The sequence below is a fragment of the Rhinolophus ferrumequinum genome, chromosome 9 (assembly GCF_004115265.2).
Source record: "Rhinolophus ferrumequinum isolate MPI-CBG mRhiFer1 chromosome 9, mRhiFer1_v1.p, whole genome shotgun sequence".
NCBI classification, from domain to species: domain Eukaryota; kingdom Metazoa; phylum Chordata; class Mammalia; order Chiroptera; family Rhinolophidae; genus Rhinolophus; species Rhinolophus ferrumequinum.
Genome location: NC_046292.1, coordinates 45,651,401 through 45,672,982, shown reverse-complemented (window position 1 = coordinate 45,672,982; position 21,582 = coordinate 45,651,401). Strand labels below are relative to the sequence as shown.

The 21,582-nt window shown below is 33.2% G+C and overlaps 1 protein-coding gene across 7 annotated transcripts in view; it reads left to right on the top strand.

The window, feature by feature from the left end:
* DOCK7 (dedicator of cytokinesis 7) overlaps window positions 1–21,582 on the top strand; it is a 190,860-nt gene that overhangs the window by 156,165 nt on the left and 13,113 nt on the right. For 4 of the 7 annotated variants that reach the window (XM_033114069.1, XM_033114071.1, XM_033114073.1 and 1 more), the window contains 10 exons: window positions 42–138; window positions 2,626–2,722; window positions 3,058–3,192; window positions 4,085–4,237; window positions 9,996–10,154; window positions 10,824–10,924; window positions 11,883–12,075; window positions 13,677–13,820; window positions 16,282–16,413; window positions 17,965–17,979. In XM_033114069.1, coding sequence (XP_032969960.1) covers window positions 42–138; window positions 2,626–2,722; window positions 3,058–3,192; window positions 4,085–4,237; window positions 9,996–10,154; window positions 10,824–10,924; window positions 11,883–12,075; window positions 13,677–13,820; window positions 16,282–16,413; window positions 17,965–17,979 — 1,226 coding nt within the window. The remainder of the gene's footprint in view (window positions 1–41; window positions 139–2,625; window positions 2,723–3,057; window positions 3,193–4,084; window positions 4,238–9,995; window positions 10,155–10,823; window positions 10,925–11,882; window positions 12,076–13,676; window positions 13,821–16,281; window positions 16,414–17,964; window positions 17,980–21,582) is intronic. The other 3 variants (XM_033114070.1, XM_033114075.1, XM_033114072.1) reach the window with 1 other exon arrangement.

Here is a 21,582-nt window from a genome sequence, read left to right as displayed (position 1 = left end):
AAAATAACATTTTAAAAGTGGTTTTGAAATTTATTTGACAGAGAGAAGCCCATCTGGGAGTGCATTTGGAAGTCAAGAAAATCTGAGGTGGAGAAAGGACATGACTCACTGGCGTCAAAACACTGAGAAGCTTGACAAGTAATATAACCTTCTATTTTATGTTACTGATGAGCTTGTTGGATTTCAAGTGCAAGAGAAAAGTGATTCATTTTCATGTTATTTTATATATGTTAGGCATTAAAATCTTAGAAGACAAAGTAGCTACATTTGATTTTTGAATTTAAGATTTAAAAAGATTTTGCAGAAGAATTTTTCATGAGAGATAGTAAAGCAAAATGTTATATATTTTAAATGTTACCTCATTTTCCCCAACAACCCCCGTGGAAAATGCATTCTGCAACTGTTTTCGAACGTGTTTTATTTCAATGATTAGAAAAAATTAGAAAACTAATCTTTACCCTCTTGGAGGTTATAATATTATTAAAGAAAGACAAAACACTGCAGTTCTTCTGTTTTGAGCACGGAAGCAAGCTAGGTACACAGACTAACCCTATTGCCAAAAACAACTAAAAATGTACTAATATGAGTCTGAGATCCTAAAGGACTGTATTTTCAGCATAAAAAGAACCACAAATAAACCCTTTTCACTACCCAGGTAACTGCAGGTAAAACTGCATGGCTTGAAATTTGGCACTGAGTCAAGGGGCGAAATATTTTCTCTTGAGAATTTGTAATTACAAGTTAGCCCTCAAATAGCTTGACTGGACCGAGAAACTTGGAGAATATTGTGATCGACTCATTCAGGTTTTCTCAGTACTTCTAATTTTAGCACTGAATATTCCACATCCCAGGGAACCCCTCAGTACTGTCCAAAAGCAAACCAGGATGATTGGTCACCCTATCTGAGATCCATCTTTAGTCCAAGCATTAGAGGATTCTCACAAATGAACTTCCAGAAATATTAGCTCACACAGTAAAATATAAAACAAGGGCAAGGCTCTGAGTGAGCCAGCAGAGAGAAACAACAGACGCAGTACCATATAGATGAGAGTTTGGAATTATCAGAAGCTGTCTTAGTCTCTTCAGGCTGCTAAAACAAAATACCACACACTGGGTCACATATAAACAACAGAAATTTTATTTCTCACAGTTCTGGATGCTGGGAAGTCCAAGATCATGGTGCCAACCGTTTTGGTATCTGGTGAAGGCCCTCTTCCAGGTTACAGACTTCTGGTAGAAGGGCAAGCAAACTTCCTGGGGCCTCTGTTATAAAGGCACTAATCTCATTCACAAGGACTCTGTCCTCATGACCTAATCACCTTCCAAAGGCCTTACCTCCTAATACTGTTATCTTGGGCATTAGAGTTTCAATGTAAGGATTTGGAGTGGGGACACTCAGACCATAGCAAGTACTGAATATAATATATAAATAGATTAAAATTTTTAAGCTTTTAGTATCTGCTTTTCTCTCTTTGTCCATTTCTTTCATTATTTTTCCACATGTGTTGTGGAAATTACATAGCAGCCAGATAGTATACGATGAGTATATTGCTTCATTTCTGGATTTGTATAATGTCTTCACTCTGTTTATCTTGCTGTGTTCTAAGGAGGCCTTTTTTTGTTGTTTTTTTATTTGTTTGTTTTTTTGGTGTTTTCCTGATTTCTTTTTGTTTAAGCCATGTTGTTATAGTCATGTTTCTTCACAGAAATCTCACTGGAATTTTATATTTCAGCATTGTATATTTTCTTTTTCGGTTGAATTCTAACTTTGCCGTATTTTCTCCTTAAATTTAATTTGTAAAATGTAAATTTCATGAACTGTTTGCTTTAGTGGTAGTAATAAAGATTCAGAGACTCGAATATCTAAGAACTTCAGAAAGTTAGCATTTAGTATGTCCTAGTTCTTTTGCTTTGATTTGTATATGTATCGTTTTGCCTTTTTAGATGTAATATATAGTTTCTGTATATGTATTGCTACTAAAACAAATGTCAGCTTTATCCGTAAATCATCTAGTTTTCCATAATTTTTTATTGTCATTAATAGTATTTTTGTAAATATTTGGTATTCAAGTAAACCACTTTATTGGCATCGAATTGTTTTGTTTCTAATGAATGATTCCACCCAGAGTTAAATTGTTTTCTGCACCACATATTTTCCAAAATTTTGGGAACTTATATGAAACTTTAGGGGGAAAAAAAACCAAGTACTTTTTATCCTAATTTGATATGTTGAAAATCCTTGAGCGTTTTGAATGTTGCTGTACCTGAAGCCCTAAATGCAGGCCCACACACAAGCACCACCTGCTGTCCGTGCCATTCAGAGCAAACAGTGTTTCCTGTGTTTGCTGTATCTCTGGAAGCTAAATATTTCTGCTTTCAGTGGCATTGTAGTACTGTAATAGGGTGAGAAATGTGTATCAGCATGGTCAAGCAAATGTAGGGTAAAACAAAACATTTTTTAATATGTAAAATATTTTTTCCCTTATTCTCTTGTAATTTTTCATTCAGGCAAATACTAAAAAATGGTTCTAAGATTTTTATTTCTGTGTATCTTTAAGTTTTTTCTGAATTATGGATCTATTTTTTTTTAAGATAAATATAATTTCTTACAATGTTTTGTATTAGATCAAGAGCAGAGATTGAACACGAAGCACTGATTGACGGAAATCTGGCTACTGAAGCAAACCTAATCATTTTGGATACATTAGAGATTGTTGTCCAGGTAAGAATACAAAGAAGAGGAATTTAAAGTATAGATTTGGTAAATTGGGGTTGGGGCGAAAGTATTTATTGAGCCATATAATTAAATTTAAATATCAGTAGTTCCTAAAAGTTATATCCTAACTCCTCTTTTTTTCTCATTTAAATCCTATCCATTCTTTTTTTCCCCTCTTCTTCTCTTATCCAAATCCTGGTAACCTTTTTTTCCTGGAAGTCCTCCTAGATCTTATATTGTCATTTTCCTGTTTAAAAAATATTTATTTGTTTTACATATTCTGTCTCTCTAGCCAAATTGCTGGTACATCTCCATTTTATTTATCTGTCTTTAAATTGCAGACAGTTTCTGTAACAGAATCCAAAGAGAGCATCCTTGGTGGGGTGCTAAAAGTGCTATTACATAGCATGGCCTGTAATCAAAGTGCAGTTTATCTACAACACTGTTTCGCTACACAGAGAGCTCTGGTTTCAAAGGTAGGTCGATTTTTGTACCTGCAGTCTTGTCAGACTTTATTAGCATTGTCTAAGATCATTTGACATATTCATTGGTTAATGTATTTATAGTTAAAATTTTAATAATAACCCAAGACACTTCTTTGCCTTTCTTCTGCTTGCCTTTTGGAATTCTTATTTTGATTACTTTCAGCCAGTTTCTGTCTTAAAAAATAGTAGTTTTGATGTGGAGAAGAGCCTGAAATTAGTAGCTAATTTTAAATTTGGGGCTTTTCTGGTTTTCTCTTCATTTGTTCTGTCTGTTCCTTATAAATTTAATTTATCAAGAATTCAATGTATAAATAGTTGTCCATTGAAATTAACTTATTCTATGGTGAATGGAAAAGAAGGTACATTTGTTTGTTCAACTACTTCAAATATTTATTTCCTATGTTTGTCCCCCCGCAAATATGTATATTCTTAAATCTTGAATGTAGCTATTTTATCTTAATCATCTGATAAGATGGAATACAGAGGTGTTGATTAAACTTAACCAGTGAAAATAACTTACATACTATTTTGTAATAATAAAGACACATCATAAAATTATTATATGTTGGCTACTATACTATTTCACGCACATTATATAACCTAAGATAATCATACAATCCCATGTAGATAATGTTATTAGGTTCATTTAATGGATGAGAAAACTTGTCCAAGGTCATACTACTACTATCTAGTAAGTAGCATAATCAGTATTCAAACCCAGTTCTGTCTGGCTCTGGTCCACAATATTGACCATTGGCAAATATTGTCGCTTAACCATTCTTTTAATTCCTGGGCTATACTAACAAATCTCTAGTTCCGGCTTTATTAACATATCTCTGGAACTTTCAGTGTATAAATTCAGTGTTGGTGGTGTCTTTTCCAGTTCCCTGAACTCCTGTTTGAAGAAGAGACAGAGCAGTGTGCTGATTTGTGCCTCAGGCTTCTCCGGCACTGTAGCAGTAGCATCAGTACAATACGGTCACATGCTAGTGCCTCCCTTTACCTCCTGATGAGACAAAACTTTGAAATTGGGAATGTAAGTATTTTGTCTCTGGGTTTTATCTCTGAATTCATAGTGAAATATAACTTCTGCAGCTATCTATTAAATGAGTTTTTGGGAATCATGGAATTATTTTGTATATTTTGAATCTAATCCTAGACTGTCTTGATATTTCTCATTCTTTGGATATCTGGTAAACATCCAAATCTCTAATTTTGCTTGCTGTACTAAAAATAACATATATAGCAGTACAGACTTTGAATGTGAGTATATGTAAGTTTTAAATATCTTGACCTCATATTTTATGATTTATGCCAGTCTTTGAAGAATCCATGTTTTCATTTAAGGTTTTTATAGTCGTGTTGTATTTTTCTTAGTTTTTCTTAGTTTTTTGAGTCAAATGTTTACCTAATATTTTTACTGATACAAGTATTTAGAATTAAACTTTAGAATTTTCCTTTGAGCACTGCTTTTGGTATCTCATTGGTTCTGATATGTAGTATTTTCAATATTCTTATTTTGTCATTTCAGTTTATATTTTCTTTTTAACCCAAAGAGTGTACAGTTCTTTTTATTTTAAAGTTTTGATGTTAATTTTTAGTTTTATTACAGTGTGATCATACAATCTACCGGTATGTCTCTTTTTTTTACTGTGGATGTATGCCTTTGTGTGTCCAAACATACAATGTTTTTATAAATGTTACATAACCATTTTTAAAAAAGGGGTATTCTTTATTTTTAGAGTATTGAGTTAAACAAACAAATACATCTCATTAATTATATTACTCTGTTTTTCTATATCCTTTTTCATTTTTGATCTATTTGGAGGACTGACAGAGGTGATTTAAATCCTACACATTGTCTATTACTCCTTTAGCTCTTATTTGGCATATTGATATTCATAACTATTACATCTTCTTATGAATTATTATTCCATTTAGAATTGAAAAGGGCCTCAATTGGTTTCATTTAAAACTTCTATTTTTTTGTACTAAATTCTATTTTGTATGGTATTAAGATACCTCTGCTTTCTTTTTAATTTGAACTTGCTTCAGTTACCTTTGTCCTTTTATTTTTACTTTTTTGAATCACTTTATTTTAGGTATGCCTCTCATATACAACATAAAGTTGAGTTTTGCTACGTAATACATTCTCTAAGTTGAATTAAATCTTTTCATACTTGCTATTATAACAGATATGTTCTGGAGTTCTGTTGTATTATTTTGTTAATGTCTCTCATCCCTCTCCTTTTTAAAAAATTTGTATTGGTTGTTGTCATCTTGTACCATCTGGCCAGTTCACCTTATATTTTGGGTGTAGTGTTTTTATGATACTTAGGAAAGTTTATATTGCTATAATGATTACCTTTATAATTAAGTAATATCTTCAGTCCTCTATTTCTTTAGATCTTGCATTCTTAGTGAAAGCAATATTGCCACCAAGTGAGTGAAAATTGGTTCTTAAGGGATGAAAAAAAATCTTAGCTATCACAATGTTTTGTAGCCTTCCAAAGTTCAGCACTACCATCAGCATATCATTCTTTAGTACAGTTAACCCTTGAACAACGTGGGGGTTAGAGGCACCAATCCCCATGCATTCAAAAATCCATGTATAACTTTTGAGTCCCCAAAAACGTAACTACTAATAGCCTACTGAACCAAAGCCTTACCGATGACACAAATAGTGAACACATATTTTGTATATTATATGCATTATATACTGTATTCTTACAATAAAATAAGCTGGAGAAAAAATGATATTTCGAAAATCATTAGAGAAAATACATTTGCAATATTTACTGAAAACAATCTGTGTATAAGGGAACCTTTGCAGTTCAAACCCATGTTGTTCAAGGGTCAGCTATATTTATTTCATTGGGTTTTGTTAGGTATTACATGAGGAGCATTGACATTAAGTTCATGGAAGATAAACAAAGAACAAAATATATGCAAAATTGGTGCTATAAAACTATGGAAAATATATGGCTGTGATTTGGGGGACTTTCAATCAATTGCTTCAACCCAATGTGGCAAGACGTGGTCTATAGGTACCTGTTGGTTTCCATTCGCTTTTTTGTGGATGTTGTTTGTGTTTGATCCTCAGTGCTTTTGTGTGTGACTTGGGCTTTGAAAATGAAAAAAACAAAACTTTATTATTTAATTCAACAAAAGTCATTCAGCCCATCATCAATTATGTCAAGTGCTGAAAAGAAAATTGTCAACAATATCTGAATGAATATCAAGCAGCTAAATATTATCCTGTAGTTTACTCAAGAAAGTTCTTGGGAATAATATTTTATAAGTTCTTACTTACTTAAAGTTGCCTGTACTTCTAAGATAGCAAAGATGGTTATGAAATTTTTGCCTCAAACTTTGAATAATAAAAAGGGTGAAAAAGATCAGCAAAACTTACCAGATAAAGAACACTTAATTAAAAAAAAAAAAAGGTACATGAGTACTATTTCCTTCCGGCATTAAATATTGTAGAGATATCTGAAGATAGCCTGATGTTTTCTTTCATTTTAAATACTTTTTCCCTACCAGCTGCTCAAGTGATTTTTTTCTTTATATTTAAAATGAAATACCTTTTCTCAAATATGTCATGATGTGGACTGATTTTTGTTAATTTTCTCAGGCACATGATGTCTATTTTAAATTCATGTATTTCAGAAAGTATTTTTGAGTATGCAATTACATAAAATTTTTTTCCAGGGTTTAAAGAGTTTTAGCTGAGTACCAATTATACATATGTTGGATCTATTTTTTGCTTTACTTTCTACCTATCATTTTCTCTTTCCCTTTTTGATACTTTTTAAATTTCCATTAATTTTTGTTGCTTTTCTTATTTCTCTCCCCTATATTCCTATGTGCTCTTCACATCTCTATCTTTTTTTAACCATTTTTATCTTTTTCTTTTCTATTTCTTTTTCAAGTAATGTCAGCTCACATGTAAGCTCCTATTTCATCACTTTCTATTCTTGTTATCTTTCTTTAAATTACTTTATTCTTATTTTGTTTTCCTTCTTAAAGTTAATGGCTTCATAAATTTTTTATAATTCAAGGCAAAACATTTCATTTTTTCATGTTTCATGACAGCATTTTTATTATAAGTGTTCTTTATCTGGTGAGTTTCACTGATCTTAACACAGAATGAGCTGGATTATCTTGGCCCACGTATTTGTAGGAAGTTTCTTAAGGAATGTGTTTCTCAAGGAATTTTGCTATTGCACACACATATTGCCTAACTTCCTGAAGTTTCTGGTCAATCCATTTCTGTTCAGTCCTCCCGGATTTTTAGCTCATGTTCTTTTCAAGACAGATAGTTTTATCACTTCAAAGTGAGTCTTGTATTTAAAAGAAGTATTTTTTCCCATTATTTTTGAAATCTCTACCCTAGGATTCCTCACAATTTTCTTTCCCCTCTTTGCCTTCTATTAACTTCCTATCTTAGCATGTCTTGGCAATCCTTACGCATTTTTCTAATATATGGATTATATTGGTCTCTTCATTTTGCTGAAAAGAGTTATGGATTTTTTCCTATTCATCTTTTCTTGTATGAAATCCAGGAGAAGTGAGAAATTACTCTCACACTATTCTATTTTTACTGGAAGCCAAATCTTACTTCTTAATCCAGAACAGAAGAATCCAGTTACTTTATTGATCTTGTTTAGTTTTAAAATCGGGTTCCTAAAATTGGACCACACTTGAAGTTTCTTGATATATTTTTCTGTTATTTTTGGAAACCTTTATATAACAGGATAAAAACAGGTAATTTATCCTCTTAGTGTCAGGTGGTACCTCTAAAAAAGAAGAGGTAATTTAAAACTGGCAGTCATTTCTATAGTTTATGTAATAGGTATTAGAACTGTGTATTAGGTACTATAGTAGGCACTGGGCAGACAGATAAAAGGACAGTCCTTTTTTCAAGTAGCTTAGCATCAGTGGGGACGGAGATGAACAGGTAATGTTCATCTAATAATAGTAATAAGTACCTACTTCAGATGATTGTGTGAGGATTATATAAATTAATATTAAGTAAAATACTTGTAACAGTAAATGTCACTGAGGAAATGCTGAATAAGTATTTGCTGTTGTTAATATACTGAGAGGTTAGCACAGGAAACTGTTTAAGCACAGAGAAAAATAGCTTATGCACTCAGGGACGGATTTGCAGAAAGAGGAGATGCGTGAACTAAGGATGAAGAATTAATTGCCCAATCAGACGGATAAGTAGGTGAATAGAGCTTTGTGCATAATTAGAAAGGCATGGAGATGAGAGAATGAAACAGGCAAACAGAGAAAGATACTTTTTTTAGCACTTCTTGATGATTATGGCTGGAAGAGAGAGTAGTAAGAGATAAAGTAATTAAAAAGGCCTGGACTAAGCTATCATAGGGCAGATAATTGTTTTGTTTAGTTTTGTACTCTTAGTTCCCACCACATAGTTTTACACATTATTGAGTTGATAATTGAATTTTATCCTTAAAGCTATGGGCAGCCATTGGAGTATTTTAAGAAGAGGAGTGATGCGTTTAGATTTGCATTTTACAAAAATTTTCCTGATGTTATGTGGAAGATAGACTTGAGGGATAAGAGAAAAGGCAGAAAGATCTGTTAGGAAGTTATTGCAGTAATCCAAGGAAGAAATGGTAAGGGTGTAAACTAAAGCAATGGCATTGAGAATGGAGAAAAGAACAGACTGAAACAGATTAGAAGATAGTGTGAATTGGATTTATGGTATGAATAATGGGAGGGGAGAATGACTCCTAGATTTTTGACCTGAGTGACTATAAAAATAGTAGCACTATTTATTTATTAAGAAATATTAAAATTGAGATACCCATGAGATATTCAGATAGAGCCATCTAGTAAAATATAATAGCCTGGGAGCTCTAGAGAGAAACATGAGCTGAAGACACACACATGTGTCTACACTAGTCGAAGGCAACGAAATGGATGAGGCTATTTAGAGTACAAGTGAAAAGGTTTCTTGACAGAATTTTTGGTAACACTAGTATTTAAGACGGGCAACTGAGGAATAAAGGAGACAGAAAAGGAGTGGATAAAGAATAGGAAAATCAGGATAAAGTGGTACCCCTGAAGATAAGGCAGGAAATGTTCAGGGAAACAGTAATCAATACATGTAAACATACAGAGGTGTCAAGTAGAATACTGACCCCAAAAACCCTGAATTTGGCAATTACTGCATTGTTACTGATAACCCCTTAAGAGTGGGTTCGTAGTGGGGAATGGTGGAACAGAAATGAATTTACACTAAAAAAAGAATGTAAACTCTTACAGGCATCACTTCAAAGATTCTACCTTTAAGTTACTTTATGCATGATGTGTGTTAAATTACTTTTATCATAGTAATGGACCTAATGAAATGGGTTAGAATTTAAAGACTACTTCTACCACTTAAGAATTTTGTGACGTTGGTCAAGCTTTTTACCTCACATGTAAAAATGTTCATGTTATTATTAATAACATGTACCTCATAATAGGTCAGTAAAGTCCTAGGCACAACTTCTATTTAATTCACTTCTAACACATGGCTTTTTTTTTTTAACCCTGTTCTGCAGCATATTGTTCACAGCAAAATTCTGTTTTATGTCCTTTTGAAATTAAGATTTCAATATGCATGTTTCATTACTTTTTTAAAAATATTTTGCTTAGAGTGGTATTTTTTCATTAACTAACCTTTTCCTTTTAGGAAGTTAAAAAAAAAAAGTGTAGACTTTTTTCCTTTAAGCTTTCCTATATTAAATGCTGACCTGACCAATTCTCTGTTACAGAACTTTGCCAGGGTGAAAATGCAGGTAACCATGTCACTGTCTTCCTTGGTGGGCACATCTCAGAATTTTAATGAAGAATTCTTAAGACGCTCTTTAAAGACTATATTAACATATGCTGAAGAAGATCTGGAATTGAGGGAAACAACCTTTCCTGATCAGGTCAGAAATGCTACTTTCTCCATTGTTAATTGTAATAGGGATTATAAATAGGCACTTTCCAATTCTTAAATGAAACTTTGGTTTTTATTGGAGAAATCTATATTTTTCTTGCAATCCATGTATCCTATGCCATAGATAGGACTGACATTTTTGTTTCAATAAGTCACCCTTCCTTCTTGGAATATTTAATAAAAAGTGTTTAATTCCATGAATTTGTAACAAAAAGAACAGTAAACTTAGGCAGTATAGACAACAAAAACCTTTACAATGAAACATTATTTTCACTTGTTATTAAAAGAATAATTTGCCTTAAAAACTAAAGTTTCTACAAATTACCTTTTGGGAAAAATCAGAAAGATAGGAGAGCATGTCCTTTTGTGTTCTTTTCTTGTATCCACTATGTCCCTATATCTTATTTCTATTTATAGTTCTACTTGTTTCCAGGTGAGAGAACTGGAAAAAAAAAAAGTCTGCTGATGAATTTATATAAAGTTTACTATTCCTAATCCACCATACCCCAGCATAACTGTGCTCTTCAGAACTGTGTCAATATCATATTATTTGTTTTGAAATCTTCAGATGCTCATCTGAAATATTTTCCAAACTAATTTAGTAATTGTGAATGAATGGCAATTGAAGAATATTTTTTCATATAATTCTTTGCTGCAGGTCCAAGATTTGGTTTTCAATCTCCATATGATCCTTTCTGATACTGTTAAAATGAAGGAACACCAGGAGGATCCTGAAATGTTGATTGATCTGATGTACAGGTAGGTAGCATTTGTTTGATTCACTTATACCTTGTATAATGGGCTTAAGTTAGTAACACACACAGAAAACACTGGATGAAAAAATAAACATAGAAATATTAAGTCATTTTCTAATGGTAGATTGAAAAGTCAAAATGCACTTTTTCCAGGCTGCTTTTTCAGATCCCCTGTATCACTTCTTTTAAGAACTATGCATTAATTGTTTAGTATATTTATTGATTATAAAGACAGGAAGATTTAAAAAAATAATCATAACACATTTAACACGTTGGTGTCCTGGGCCCTAGACTTCCTAGGAACGCCCAAGACCCATATTTTAAATGTAAAAATTAGTACTTTAGGAAGAAAATACAGTGAACTGTTTTACCGTAACATTAATTTTCATGACTTGAAATATGGTTATGCCTATAGAATAATATTTCTAGGGGCACATTTTGAGAATTTTGTAATTCCTATTGTATATTGAAACATGTAAGGAAAACTTGAGACTTTTTCTTTGCCATATGACCCTCTTTTTTCACAGTTTAGGAGTTCTTTAAAGGCACATATAAAACAAATATTTTCTTTAAAATAAAGGTGATGCAATACTTTTATAAATCTCTTTTTCCTTGAATACATAACTCTTTTATGTTCCCATGGTGAACACAAACATTCTCATAGTTTTTCCTTACCGATTATTTTCTTAATGGCCAGATTTTAATATGGCATGTCTTTTATTACTGTGTTCCCCATCCCCCCCAAAAAAACAAAACAAAACTGGTATTACCCACGTTATGGGCCCACGGCCTCCTATTTCTCTAAGCATACTCAAAGACATTTTCATATCACTCAAAAACTTCTCTTAATAGGTTATGTTAGATAATAGAAACCTTTATAGGTAAATACTGAGCGAGCAACCTAAACTCCTTTTCAGCTTAGGAAGCAAATACTAATTGAGAAGAATTTCTGTTCCACTTAGAATTGCCAAGGGCTACCAGACCTCTCCAGATCTGCGACTGACCTGGTTGCAGAACATGGCTGGCAAACACTCAGAACGCAGCAATCATGCTGAAGCTGCACAGTGCCTGGTCCACTCAGCAGCACTTGTTGCTGAATACTTGAGCATGCTGGAGGACCGGAAGTATCTTCCTGTGGGCTGTGTAACATTTCAGGTAGGAATCTGCCAGGTTTACATTAAATTAAGGTATGTGCTTTTTTTGGTTTTAACTTTATTCACTGGTGTTTAGATTCATTCATCTTGGAAGGAAAGCGTAAAGACTGACGGTGTGCTTCATAAGATGAATTAACATTTCACTATCACTGTCCTTAATACATTTTTAGGGACTACTTTTTGTTAATTCTCTTTCCACATTTTCTTATTTCTGAATTATTGGTGCTAAATTTATTCTTTACTGCTATGGACTTTATAGCATCTATGTAATGCACACAAAATACTGAGAATCAGAAATCAGTAGAAACTCTTCATTAGCTTTTACTTAATACACCAGATAAACCACCATTCTCCAGTCGCTGTATAAAATATGCTAACACCATGACGCAGAATTCTTGTCTTTCCAAGAGTCAGTCATGCTTTGCTTTTTCTCAAAGCCTGTTAATGTCAGGTTTGAAAATTTTCAAAATTTAATTAAATATTATGTCCTCTGATGAAATCTGAATACAAAAAGAAAGTAGTTGTTGTTTCTCTGAAAACTGAGTCAAGTGATTTGCCAAAGACTTGATAAAAGTGACTCTCCAAAACAATTTCTGTTGCATTAACTTTGGACCAAATACAAAAGATTGCGGGAAAAGCTCCTAGAAATGTAGCCTAATTTGATCATCTTTTTGAATTCAAATTTTACTCTACTCTAAAAAACCAAAACTGGAAATGTTAAATGACAGTTGCATTGTGGATATTTAGTGAAGAGAGATTACATGGAATTCAGACAGGAGACCATACATAAAGAAATGGCCTAGAACTATTTCAAAAAGTTGACAAATCAGTGTATAACTACTGCAAATGTTTCGGTTAAAATAAAATATTTAAGGTATGTATATATCATTTCTTTTTTAAGAAATAGTGGCTGATCCCAATGTCATGGGGTAAAAGGGCTTTTTTATACCTGAGTTTTTTCATCAACTCAATGTATATTAGCAAATCAAAGAGACCATTTTTATACCTTAATTTCCCTCATAGGGAGTTTTGACAAGATCAGTTAAATTCAATACTGTTTAAGTCTCCTTAGATGTCCTATGTCATATTGCCCGTGATTTAAAAATTTTTTTTTCTCACAACTTTTTATTAATAGAAAAGTTATCTAGCAATGGTGTTTTATTTTGTCATCTTTTTTTTATAATTTTTTTTTTAATTTTATTGGGGAATATTGGGGAACAATGTGTTTCTCCGGGGCCCATCAGCTCCAAGTCGTTGTCCTTCAATCTAGTTGTGGATGGCGCAGCTCAGCTCCAAGTCAAGTCGCCGCTTTCAATCTTTAGTTGCGTGGGGCGCAGCCCACCATCCCATGCGGGAATTGAACCAGCAACCCTGTTGTTCAGAGCTCAACCTCTAACCAACTCAACCATCCGGCCGTCCCTATTTTATTGTCATTTTGAAAATACAAAAAGTTTTTAGAGATTTGTATTTTCTCTGTGTATTGACTACCCTTTTTTTAACCTAAGCTGATAATTATATTTCACCTTCAAATACTTCTTCACATATATCTTTCATGCTAAGAAATTAATTGCATTTTACAAGCCTTTTAATTTTCCCCCCTAGAATATTTCATCTAATGTTTTAGAAGAGTCTGCAGTCTCAGATGACGTGGTATCTCCAGATGAAGAAGGTATCTGCTCTGGAAAGTACTTTACTGAGTCAGGACTTGTGGGATTACTGGAACAAGCAGCTGCTTCTTTCTCTATGGTAGATGACTCTTGTTCTTTCTCCTCAGCTACATACCTCTGAATTATTAGGGCCGTGTGTATTTATTCTCTCAGCCTAAGGTCCTGCTTTTTCTTCATGATAGTTTTTTCTAAGTACCTTAAGAGCTATCTAGGAACAAATTTTCTTTCTACATTCATCATTGTTTACTTCTTTTTGTCTTAATAATCTGTCACTTCTGCTAGCGTTTTCCATTTGCTTGTTTATTAACCAGCATTTAATCTACAACGGATTTTTTTTTTTTTAGTTTACACAACTTTTACCACCAAACATTTTCTAAAACCTTAAAATTTTATTAAAAAAATGAAATAAAATAAAAAGCCTCTGGATGATTTAAGTTCCTGTTTGGGTAGACTGACATGGCTCTAAATATAGAACTTGTCTATTGGGGGAAAGGGAGAATCTTCTTTTCAGTGTGTTGGGCATTTCCCTGGTGCTCAGGAAAGTTACAGCCACTCATTCCATTGGTTGCATAGTGAGCCCTATTAAGTAGGTGTAAGGGGCCAGGAGCTTATTTGTGAGGAGCTTTACGAACTGCATCCTAGATCCCTTGTCTGACTTACCCTGCTGTGCTATAACCCCATCCTTGTCCCTCCCCATCTGTATGGGAAGAATTGAAGCAGTCACTTGGATCTGAGATAAGGTGTTTATTGGAGAATGGAAAGATAGCTAGCCAAACCCCTGCTTACTTTCTTGAACCATGGTGATAGGGTCCCTTACTATCTGTGACTTTTCTGAGTGTGTAGTGTCTCAGCACCAAGGTTTAGGAGACGGTGAGGTTCATGTTAACATAAAAGGGAAGCTTGAGGTAATATGCAATGCTGCCTTCCTTCCCCGCTGAACAACTATGGGGAATTGGTGCTATGTCTTCCCCTGGCCTTAACCCTACTCTGCAGTCTATTGATTGACAGCATAGACTTAGAAGGCATACAGCCAGAGTTCAAATCCTGGCTCTGCTACCTTAGTAGTCAAATCATTTCAGACACAATTAATCTATCAGTGCCCCACTTTTCTTATCCATTAAATGCATCTAATAATAGTACCTGCTTCATAGGAATGTTATCAGGATTGAATGAGTTAATATATGTAAAGTGCTTATCATAGTGCCTGGCTCCCGTTACGTACTAGTATGTTTGGCATTGTCATCTTCTTCATCATTATTGGTACTTAGAACCAGCTCATTTAAATATAATGATTCTAAGACTCCAAGGATATTAAGCGTTGGTCCACTTTAAAATTTCCTCTTTGAAGACCTTGATTGTCTTGATTTCTTCCCCCACGTCTCTACTCCTTGCATTTCAATTTATGTGATCTGAATTAGCAGGAGGAAAAGTTTTTTTTCTATTAATGGAATATTTTAATGAATATACACTCTGTGTGTGTGTGTGTGTGTGTGTGTAATTTTAATAATTCACAGTAAGTCAGTTTAGATTGTGGCCTATATTACAGAATTTCTTTTACAATAGCATGTAATTATGAATTTCATTCTTTTTCAATTAATTTATTTAATCTTAATTAAAATAATTATTGGGGCATTTTAGTTACACTAAATATATTTCACTAGTACAGTTACATGATTGCTTACATATACACCTGTGAACTGACTAGAAAATATAAGAACCATGTGTTTATTTCCTTGGGAAAATATGTTTGCTGATTTTTGAGGCAATGGGAACTCAGTAGTTGTGGGGGAAAAAAAATCTTTCTCTTCCCTCACTAAAGCCACCAATCCATGATTAATAAGGACGAGAGAATGAATGGAATAGCAGTACAAACACATTTCGTCTTTCACTCTGAGTATAACCATAGCAACCTTTGGCCAACACCACTGGCCAAGTAGCCGCTAATGGAATAAAATCTGGTGGCTCAGAACCCTTTCATGTTTTGTAAAAATCAGTGATTTTTCCACAGGAGATTTCCAATAAGATTTTCTGTGTCAATTTAATATTTCAGAAAAGTAAATAATTTTAGTTCCCTAGGTGGCCACAGGTTATCTGATATCTGTGTATCTGTAACCAGTGTAGTAATTGGATTTCTTTCATTCCTCTGCTCAGAATTAGTTTCTGCAAAAGTTTATATGCATATTATATAAGTACACACATTTACCTTAGTCATGTAATTACCGAGTAGATAGAGGCACAATATCCAATTCAAATTTTATCAAAATATAAATATGCATATGTGTATGTATATTAAATGCACACACGCATACATACATATATATCCATCCATCCATCTAGAGGAGATAATACATTGTGCAAAATTCTTTTATTAAACTTTAGTAAAATTAAAAATTATTACTGTTTGTTTTTATGTCCTCTTGAAAAGCTTCAGTGGTATTGTGGTGTTGTCTTAGCAGAAACACTGTGAATTTATAAATTGTAAACATTTACTTTCTTATTGATGTAAAAGAAAACAACATCTCATATCATTATTCTTATAGGCTGGCATGTATGAAGCAGTTAATGAGGTTTATAAAGTCCTTATTCCTATTCATGAAGCTAATCGGGATGCAAAGAAACTATCCACGATTCATGGTAAACTTCAAGAAGCATTCAGCAAAATTGTTCACCAGGTAATGATTGCAATTTCTAGCTTCAGTATAAACAGAGAAAACTGCCTAAAAGCATTAGTGTTGCTTTGTACTGATGTCAAACTACATCTCGTGAAATGGCCATTTTAATCAGGTTACAAATGAACAGTGTCAAAATGATGGTTCAGGGCCAAAGCAAGACTCATTAACAAAAAATGAATTTACCTAAAGGAGATTATGATTGCCATAAACTTCCCACATAGCTTTTCTTTTTTTTTCCACTTTTACTTGAATTATCACTAGTTACCAAATTTTTTAAAATTGTGAGTTACTTTCTGTTACACAGTGTGTTATAATTGTGAATCTGATTTTTAAATGGATTTCTAATCCTTTGCTGCCAAAAGTTTTCATATTTAAATTTTTTATTAAATGATATGAAAATTTTATAAACCTCTAATATTTTTTCGTGATTTCAACTGGATTTAACTGTTTTTCCTAGATGTTTCCATTCACTCACCCTTTGATATATTTCTAATATGAAAATAATGTATAAAATGGTTGTCTGTTTATTCAATTATAATAGTGTAACTTTCATACTTGTTTATAGTTCATGGAAACCACATATTATCACCCAAATTAAAATCAAAATACACTTGGTTTAAAAATGAAGTAGACTACTAGCAACTGATGTCCCTGGAACTAAATCCCTGGCTCTATTAAAATACTCTGAAATATCCTGTTGAGCCTCCTCCTTCTCCACTTTTCTATTCCCTTTCCTGTGCTGCCCATGCTATTATCTGCTACTGCCATCATCTAAGAAAGAAGTGGAGTATTGAATATCCACTTTTGTATTCAGTACTAGCCCTACTTTATTGTCTTGTCAGCTTGACCTCTTTCTTGCCATGGACTAAGCTGTTCTAGATGAATTGATATAATCTAAAAACTTTAACAGTCTTAAAATAGGGCTGCTATATTGTTAAGCCAGAATTTTATTGTTATCTACTAACATATTGAAGTTGCAAAAGATTTACTGGATTCGTGATCATAACAGGTGGGTCTTTCTAATAATCAGTTATACTGTCAAAGGAATCTCATCCCAGCCTCTAGAACTGTAAATTGCAAATTATACATGTCAGGTCTGGGACATCTAGAATTAGTGGATTCCAAGAAACTTGCATCCATTTGTATCAAAGGCATTTGAACAAAATTTGCAATTTCTATTTCAATTTATCCTGGTTAGTTCAGTGATGTACATACAGTTCAGTTTCTTTAGGGATCTAATTAAGACACACAAATGGAAGCAGTTGGGTCTCTTTCCCCAAAAATTTGTACTTTCACTTCAAAATTTTTAAAAGGTGAAATTATAGCTACTAGGTTTTGAACAAGCAATTTATAAAAGTATCACAGGTCTTAAGTGAAAGAATATGGTGTTTAAAAATATCCTGGTGTCTTCTATTCATGGAGAAGAATTTATGGTATACGGTATACGGTGCCTTACACTACTGAACTCCCTTTGGCGTTTTTTTTTTTTTATTGTTGTTCTTTTTAAACAGTTTTTTTTATGACTTCCCTTTTTCACTTTTTATTATACAGAGTACTGGCTGGGAGGTAGGTAATGTTTTAGTTAGTTAAAGACACTAATAGATTGATTTGATCAGATTTCTTATGCCAATGCTTTGCCCACATGTGCTAGCTGTGGGCATTCTGTTGCTATCTGCTATCAACTGAATTCATTAACCAAAGAAATTTTGTTAAACTATTGTAAGCTATTTTTCAAAAATTATTATTAAGAGGTTGTAGGCAGTGCATGGAAATCCACGTGTTCCACTAATGAGATTCTTTGGTAAATGAGCCACTTTGTCATCACTTTAGTTTGTTTTTATCCTTTGAAGCATTTTCTTTCATCAACATTTACACAAAGATTTCTTTTTTTAACCATATTGTTTCACCTCATTTTACAGAGGTCGATTTATGTGTTATTGCTCAGAGGTGTAAATAGAAAATACTATATTTTGTCTGATCTAAGATGCCATCCCATTATTTTATATGCCTTTAAGAAAGAAAAAAGAAACTTGTGTATTAAACCACAACCGCCTATCAGTTGAAAGATGAATGCCAACTACAGAGATATTAAAATGTAGGCAAAAAAAATGTGCATCTTAGAATTGATGAAAGAATCTGTTGATTTGATCTTGAGTCACTTCACCTAGAGTATAAGCACTACTAAGGAGAGAAATTAAATTTACTTCTGTCATTTAAATTTGCGGGGGGAAGGACAAAGAGATTGAGAGGACTTGAAATTTAATTTGACCTCATTCTGACTGTTTGATAACTAGTGTTTAATGAAGACTATGGGTGCTTCCTTTTATGTAGTAAGTAGTTAGTTAGACTTGTAAAAATTACATATAAATAAAATCTTACCTGAAAAATGCCAGGAAGAAATTGATTGCCATTGTTTTCAAATTTTTCTATAAAGGGAAGAATTCTATAAAATGTGCCTTAATTTATTTTGATGAGGTAAAGCAAGGTATTAATAAATCAGATTTATTTAAAGCTAGGTGTATTTGTAAAGTTTGTCTGCTTTGCCTCTCACTTGGTAGTCAAGTTTATGTTGACTAAATAGCTTAGGCTTTCTTTGTTTTGTTTTGCATTGCAATCCTTATTTTGGGACCCAAATAGAAAACTTTAGAAACAAATGTTACTACTGCATTTTCTTCCATTTCTGAATTGGTTTCCACCTTTTGCTTTTGTGCTTTTACATGTACTTTAATTCTCCAGATTAAATGTGTATGACCTTATTAATATATAATATAGAATACCCCAGTTAAGCCATACATAAAGAGACTTGCCGTGGTTATCTATGAGTTTAAAGTTCCTTATGGATTTCCTAAGATGAAATGGAATTAGATGAAAAGTAGGTATAAAAGAAGATAACATTGAAACCTCTGAGCAGTTTATTACTAGTGGCTTGATGCTAAATCGACCCCTGAAAGGTATGATTTTCACTGGTTATGACATTAATATCATTCTGTCATCATGTTTATTGCATGGTAAAAGTCGCACAGGCTTTATTTTCTTGTTTATTTTCTTGGCACTACCTTTCACTGGACCTTTAGCTGTATAGCTTCTAAAATTGTTGCACGCTTGTTTTTTGCTTTTTCCTTGTAAAACTTTAATGGATGCTTGCATTTTTTAAAATGTGTTTGCTACCATTTGCTGCTTATTTGTTTTGAAATTTCCCTAATTAAAATGCTTTCTGTTTTCTCTTCTCTCTTGACCCTGGTTGCTGACCCTACTCCCTACTTTTACTATTGTCTATTGTGGTAAGTTCCTATCTTGTGAATATTTTTCTTTTTGACTCAGAAAACTTCAGTAATTTCATTTTTTCTAGAAACTATGTTTCCTAGCTAATTTCCTAGTATTCTCAAAGAACTCTCACAGTAAGCATAATTTATACATTAATAGAAAGAGTCTTTGAATTGATAACTCACTCTCTGACTTATAGGAAAAGCCTTCTGGGTTTATGTATTAGCAATGTGTTTCATTTTTCATTATGCTCCTTGATTTGGTACAAACTATTTGAGTTGGCAAAACTTTTGGGGGATGTATGTGTGGCTTTGTGTGTGTATGTAAAAGATAACTCTAAAACCCGATATTTAGCAATTTGGTAAAGTATTTACCATGCAAAATAACAAATCATGAACCCTTCATGAATCATGGTGGCTGTTAATCTGCTGTGCCAGTTTCAGTACCTTAATGGCTATTTAGTGTTCACCTTTGTTTTCTCTTTTCCCAAGTCCAATTTTTAAATAATAGGAAATAAAGTGTGCGTTAAGAACTTGGACTAAGGTGTCAAATACATTGGGGTTTAATTCCCAACACTATCACAGTAAGGTCAACACAATGTGACCTTGGCAAACTACTTTTCCTCAGCTCTAAAATAAGGGAGAAATTAATGGTACCTAGCTCAGAGTTGTGATAGGAATTGTCATAATGCATGTAAACTGGATATCCACTGTCTAGCAATATTAAGTACTCAAAAAATATTGGAGATTACTATTTTTATTGTTACTATATTTATTATCATCATTACTATTACTTGAAATCTTAACACAATTTGATTAATAAAATCTAACAACTGTGATGTTCCGAAATTGAGATCTATGACTAAACAAACTGATAAAAGCGTATGTGTTCTTCAAGAGGAATAGATCTAATAGAAGGGAAGGGAATTACCACTGTGTGAAATACTGGTATGCCCATATGGAAGTCAGTTAATTTGAAGGACGCATAGTGGAAGACAGCTGGGTGAGGATAAAAAAAGTTATAGAAGTGATGTCACTCTGGAAATATATAATTTGCCCAACAGAATGTTTTTTTATGAAATAAAGATAAAAAGAACTAGAACAGGTTTAAAATATATTGTCATAAGAGATTTCAATCATTAGAGACATGAATAGATCAGTAGGTGGATTTCCTTGTCTGTGATTTAGTTTCATCACCATAAGATTGTGGACTCAATAAGTAGAACTGCTAAGGAAAAATAAGTTGAAGTGTGGGAATGATGGGAAGTTCAAAGAGTCCATAACAGTATTGGAAGGCAATATTAGAAAAACATACGCTAGATTATAGGAAGTAAATTAAAAAAAAAAATTCAAAGAAAAAACTGATATATTCTGTGGTCCAAAACTCTAAAGAGAAAATAAAGATCAAGTAATGTTTTTCCTGAAGATGAAGCTATGTGATTATGTTTTCATGAACCTGATAGGCTCAGTGGTTTGACACTAGAGAATTCTAAGTTTGAAAATAAATTTACTTAGACTCCTAACTTTCCTTCCTCTGCTGCTCCCTCCCCAACTTTAGTACACACACATTCATTTTCAGTTCCAGTAACTCCACATAGTTACCTTTTTGATCTTATAGCCTCCATTTTCCCCCTTACTTTCTGCCGCCACACTGGCCACCTTCCTGTTCTCCAAATACACTAGGTAGGCTCCTGCCTTCAGACCTTTGCACTGGCTCTTTCCTCTGTCTGGAATGCACTTCCCCCAGAGAGCCACAGGAATAACTCTCACACCTCCTTCCCCACCTTTGCTCAGATGTCAGCTTGATAAGACCTATCCTGACCACTCTATCTCTTTTGTTCACTGATTTATCACAAATGTCTAGAACAGTTTGCTGACACATAGTAGGCACTCAAATATGTGAATG